Source organism: Anopheles stephensi, chromosome 3, assembly GCF_013141755.1.
Source record: "Anopheles stephensi strain Indian chromosome 3, UCI_ANSTEP_V1.0, whole genome shotgun sequence".
Classification (NCBI taxonomy): Eukaryota; Metazoa; Arthropoda; class Insecta; order Diptera; family Culicidae; genus Anopheles; species Anopheles stephensi.
This window is the reverse complement of record NC_050203.1, coordinates 86,976,012-86,982,048: the sequence shown is the minus strand read 5'-3', so window position 1 is coordinate 86,982,048 and position 6,037 is coordinate 86,976,012. Positions and strand designations below refer to the sequence as shown.

Here is a 6,037-nt window from a genome sequence, read left to right as displayed (position 1 = left end):
TTCAGGTTCCATTTTACGAGCGAACCTTTTTTGTCCCTTTTTGCTCCCTTATGATTAATGTGGTTACGGTTTATCGGTAAATCTGGCGAGAGACACTTGGCAGAGTTAAAAAGGTTTTGTGAAGCTAAAAAGGTGGCCATTACTAGGATGACGTTTTTGAGGTTTGTTTTTGGATGGTTGTGTTTAAATTAACATGTCTCTTTTCTCAGTGGCGTTTCAAGGTTTAAGGAGACAGCTCGGGATATTTGTAGGTCTCATTTTTCTAGGATTATTGGACAAGACCCTCTGGATGAAGTCTCGTTGATAAGGTGACTTGAACGAATGACTCTTTGGACGAGGTCTTTAAGCATCCCCCGTGAACGAACCCTTCTGGATGAGGCCTCTCGGACAAGACTTCCTGGACCAGGGGGTCTTCGGAAGGTGAACGTTGAGTGAGTCTAAGCTCAAAACTAGATCATCAGTCATATTAAGGTTGGCTCGAGCAATTTATACAAGCTCTTCAGCTTTGTTGGAGTTTTTAGATTTGGTTTCTATACTATTTTCCAAAAATTGGAAAATAATTCAAAACTAATCTAGAATAAATCAAATTTCTTCACTCCTTTCCATCGCTTCGGAACCATATCGGGCTATGGAATCAGGCAAAACTCAATTAAAACCTAGAATTGTTTGCTCAAACACGAGCATATATAGGGCGTCCGATTCTAGCGGGCAAACACAAATGAAACACACAATCAAATGAAGCACCCGTTTGCCACCGAGCTTCCCGAGGACCTTTCCAGGGAAGTTGAGACCAAAAGTTTCGCTGACTCACCACCGGCCCAATGCACAATATGCACAAGACATTGTGGCGCTTCGCGTAGGTGCATTCGGAATCGGTTTTCCGAATCCCGTATCCTTTCGGTGCGTCTGAGCCGGACCGGGGCAAGGGAACCGGGGCCTGCAGACAAAGGCCCCCTACCAGGAAACCCATGCCGAGCGTGGTAATTTGCAACAAAGCATGCTTCATTTCATGGCGCGTTAGCCAAACAGTGCGCCCTTGCACAAGGACAGCCGGTCGGAAGCGCGCAAACTGTGGGATTAAATCATCCAGGATGTTGGCCACCTACCGCGGCGTGGCGCGGTTGATCCTTGTGCGGACGGTCATCCCTTTCAGCAGGGACAGCCAAGTTGGTGCAGTTTCACGCCTGGCGGGTGGCGGGCTTTCTTTGCTGTTGCTGTCGCTGTCCTGCCTTCGGTGGCAGGGATTTAAGGGTGTGAAATTAGTATAATTGTTCGCAAACAACAAATGCCAATGCGCTGGGGGTTAGTGCTTCAGTCAGCCGAAGCGAGTGTGTGACTGGGAGCGAGAAAGAATTAATTAAGTCATGCGCTTGTATAATGGTGGTGAAGCCTGATTTGTGGATGTGGATGGTTTGTTTGCCGGCCCATGCATACGCGATTGAACGGTTCCAACGGGTTAGAAGTGCAAGAATTCACTGTTCCCCATCTAACTTGTTTAAGTAACCCCAACATAAGTAACTGTGTGTTAAAGGCGTTGCAATCTTGAATTGGTCCATCTGGCTGGCGTCCGTGGTCGTCGCTGTCTGGCTGCTCGGCCACTCGGCAGTAATCTCTCCCATTAATTGTAAAGCAATCAAGACTAATCAAATCAGTGTCTTGGCATGGCGTCGACTGTGGGGCCATTCTACGGCAGACACATTTTAATCAATTTCGCTCCTTCAAATCTTCCAGCATCCCAATCCCAAGACGAGGTGAGAAGACGATCGTGTGGCGCTACGTTCAATTGTTTTTCGTCCGAAACAAATAATTTGATTGTCGATAAATGGCTTTATGCTTTCATTTCGATCGAAGAGGTGCCGGCGATTAAGGGCAGCAAACTGGACCGACCGAGGCATTGGCCTTGGACAGGCAGGTTGGACGTACTGTTAAGGTCCTTAAGTAGAAATCACTTCACCAGCACTTGGAGAGCACTTACCGAGCAGCGATTTAGACCAATTTTGAATGTGTTTTCATTGCGTTTTAGGGGGGAATGGCGCTAGCAGACTTTGGCAGACAAAAATTTGTCGGGAAATTCAATGTGCCATCTGGTGGATGGGAGGTGGTGCCACCAAATGCATGATGAACCATTTTCCATGCTAATAATGCAGAAAGTCTCAGGTGTTGTGTGGGAACTGATTTTTGCAGAATTAATTCGGCAGCGGGAGGTTCGAACCACAATTAGCCAAGCGGTGTTGTGTGCTGTGCTGGAGTCGTCAATCACACAATATTGTAAAATAGATCAGAACAGAAGAGGTCTTAATGACGTCTTTAAAGTAACTTAAATATTTGTAGAAATGCAAACAGTTGTAATGCCCGTGCTACCGACTTGTTTCCTCACCAGTAGCGACGGATTACAGTTTAATCTTCCAATATAAAAGGATTCCCTCGGGATGGAAGGATTGATTTCCAACATAAAAGGATCATAATGTATGTCCAGTAAGGGATGAGGGGATCAGCTTTCCTTGTGATCGTGACGCGTGATCCTTTTCTGCATTGATCCGAATCAATATTGTCATCGCCGTATTTCTTAAAGATCGATTCTCGAGATTCTCATATCAACATGTATCCTTGTACTGCTTAACCGATGAGGATCGGGCATGAAGTGATCGTGTCTTTCTAGCCCTTCTAGGCAAGTACAGAAACGGAATTCCCTACGGCGGTCTGCGGGATCTTCACGGTCAAAGTGATGTGTTTTTCGTTGTCCCCGTTTTGCCTTCTTCCCGAGGTCGATCGTACCGGGAAGTTGAACGCAAAAGGAAACTTCCGATAAACGAGGAGAAACGATCGTACGCACCTACAGAGCGGTAAGCTCACGCAGGTGAACGATGGAACGGGATGGAGCGTGGGCCCAGCAGCAGTCGCTAGCTCTTTCCGATCGGCTCGGTTCGACCAATCACACGTCCAGTCAAGCATATCCCGCTGCGTTTTGCTTTGTTTTGATCTTTCGATTCGGCGTTCCAGGCACGCGAGATCCACCTGACGCGATGCGAGATTCCTCCGCACCGCTCGAAGATCCGTCGTCGAGACCTTCGGAGAGCACGAAGGTACGAACCCGGGCTGGCGGGTTCGTCTTCCCGGGTGATCACACACATCAGGTCCAAGCCGAGGTTAGCGCAGTTGGGTTCGATCATTCGATTACGAAACCTGGTCGAAATCGGACTTCTCGTACGGTGTTGTGAGATGCTGCGGAGCTAGCTCGTGGTGTGGTGCTGATCTGAGCAGAATTTTACACAAGTGCAACGTTACTGTGACCTGTGCGTGGTGTAGTTGGGGAAAAGACAAAACTGACAGAACTGTCAAATCGATTGGAAAAGTGGAACATTCATTGTGTGGCATTTATTTGTGTGTACGTGTTTCAAGGACCTCAGTGCAAAAGCAAAATGAGTTCGGCGTACGTTCAGCAGCAGTACAACCATAGTGCGATGTACGGCGGAGGAGGCATGATGGGGTCCGTCGGTGCAGGAGGCATGATGGATACTTCGTCCTACAACCATTACAACAGCGGTATGTCCGCTATGGGCATGGTCGGAACGGGACTCTGCTATGGCTACGGAACTGACAGTGGATCGTCGGAAGGGTATCACAGTCCGGGACCGGTCTCGAGTCCCGAGTCGTACTACAACAATACGAGCCCGGCCGAATACAGTCCATCGAGTCCGTACACCAACTATGGGTACTGTAGTGGAGGATCTGGGTCGGGAATTCAAACCACCCATGGCAACAATACGTCCGCCACCAGTACCAGTACTCAAAATGTGTCCTGCGAGCCGTATTATAGCTACACCAGCAACAACTTCAAGACCGCCTGTCCAACAGTTCCTCGCTATAGTGCGACCGAATCGAATCCCGCCTCCGATCGGCCTGCGCTGCTGAATAGCTACCAGAAGCGAGAAGAAGGCGCACAGTCGCTCGAAGTTCAAGCTGTACTCCGACCTGCTACCGCATCAGTTGCTGCGAAACGACCCGCTACTGTCACACATCAACTTCCGATCGCCGGTAGCTACTACAATCCCTACGCAGTACCGATGGCTAGAAATCGATCCAGTCCTGCGCACAGCTCCAGCAGCTCCGTATCTCCCACTCCATCCCAATCCAGCGGACAGTCGGTGGGGGTAGTGCAGCCGGAAATCGTCAAGAAACGCCGTCTGGCAGCAAATGCACGAGAACGGCGAAGAATGAACAGTTTAAACGATGCGTTCGATCGGCTGCGGGATGTGGTGCCTTCGCTGGGGAACGATCGGAAGCTGTCCAAGTTCGAGACGCTCCAGATGGCACAGACGTACATAGCAGCACTGAACGAGCTGCTTTCGCGAGACTGAGACTGATGTGCTGTGTGTGCGAACTTTGAGCTTTTGTAATATAGTGTACCGTAGTTAGGATGGTGCTTTAGACGAGTCATTTGTAAATACATTCGAAGCTAGAATTTGAACAATTTTCAGTGAAGAAGGCTAACATACCAAGAGTAACACTAGAATTAGTCGGGCATGATGTCCCGAAGCATGTATTCTGAATAGCGTTAGGGTAAATTAGTTACATGGAGCAGGTACTTGGCAGGTCATCTCCAAAGCGAGTGGTACTAGACGCGCCGTAATCATTAGACGAGGCACGAAAAAGAAACAATTTAAAGGAGAAAGCGAAACAGAGAAAGAGACAGACAGAGAGAGAGAGGCAAGACTAAATGTGTATACTTAAGCATTTAATGTGTGACCCATGGTTTTGTGCAGTAGGTCACTCTCGATTGTGGTGGAACCCTCCTGGAGAGGAGCGAAAGGCCACGTGCATCGGGGTGGAGGAGCACAGGAATCTTCATCGAACATTCGGCCGAGACCACAAAATCGAACCGTCATTGTTGGTACAAGAGCCAGGAATACTTCGATAATCGTGCGCAATTGCTCGAAATTAAGGTGTGAAATCGAAAACGGAATGAACGATAACGGACGGCGCTGGGGTAGGAAGGTGGTGGCGCTCCTCGTCCAAACGGGAGCAGGAAAATAAAGAAATATGCCCTGGAAAGTAAACGATAAATGCTAAACGATTGTTCGCGTTCAAGTGATAACTAATTTGCAGAAGGAAAGAAAAAAAAACATTCTCCACAGCATCACAGTTGAACCTGTTCCTGTTCCAGAGCCCGCCGACGAGAAGGACATTCACTCACCGGCATGAAGGTGACGGTCATGCGGCTGGCCGGTTGGCTCCACAGAAAAATTGGGTCTGATCAATTACCCGGGACCCATTCCCGTCTTCACCCGGGAACCCGAATTACGCACCGGTCGAAGGTTTTTTGGTAATTAAATTATACGCCCAAAACTACCAGCCACGTCTACGCCGCGATCGTAACGATCGTATCGAACGAACGGTCGGGCTGATTAGCGAAAGGAGCGCGGTGGCCCGAAGAATTATCGGGCAATTTAGCCCGTGGTGAACTATTAGGACGGGTTTTGTGGATCACGCTTCAGGTTGAAGGTGGCATAGAAGGTGATCGATCGTACGACGCGAGCGCCAGTTCGACGGTTTGCAGGCTAGCCTCGTCTGTCGTCGCCAGCGTTCGTCTGGAGCCACCGTTGACGGCGGGTGGTGGTGGTGTGATGACTTGTGGAAAATGCGTTTGCTCCGGTTAGTTTTCTTTTTTGTGTAGTTTAAGGCGAGCACGGTGTGGGGGTCAGAGCATTATCTCGCTGTCCGGCCTTCAGAGATTGAACTCTCTTGAGAACACGGGGTGTCTGGTGGGCTACCGACATGCACGTTGGGCTGTGATCGATAGTCAATAGTTTGTATCAAGCTCAGGAACTAGAACTTTTACCTGAGCTAATATTTATATGCTTCAAGAGTAATAGAAGTCAAGAGTTATAGAAGGAAGGAATAGACTTACTCTTACACCAAGCACTGTACACCGTCTCATATCCCACACAACCGATTTGCAGATTCGTCCCAGCAGATTGGCCATCATCTTCTTGATGCGAGCACTCGGGGTTTCCTTCTGTATTATTACCTTCTTCAC

General features: G+C 48.7%; 1 protein-coding gene across 1 annotated transcript; it reads left to right on the top strand.

Annotated features, from left to right (window-relative positions):
• The first annotated feature begins 3,021 nt into the window (after window positions 1-3,021).
• On the top strand, window positions 3,022-5,071 carry LOC118514022 (protein atonal homolog 8-like). The gene has a single exon (XM_036060495.1). The coding sequence runs from the start codon at window positions 3,420-3,422 to the stop codon at window positions 4,356-4,358; it is 939 nt and encodes a 312-aa protein (XP_035916388.1). The 5' UTR covers window positions 3,022-3,419; the 3' UTR covers window positions 4,359-5,071.
• Window positions 5,072-6,037: the final 966 nt, after the last annotated feature.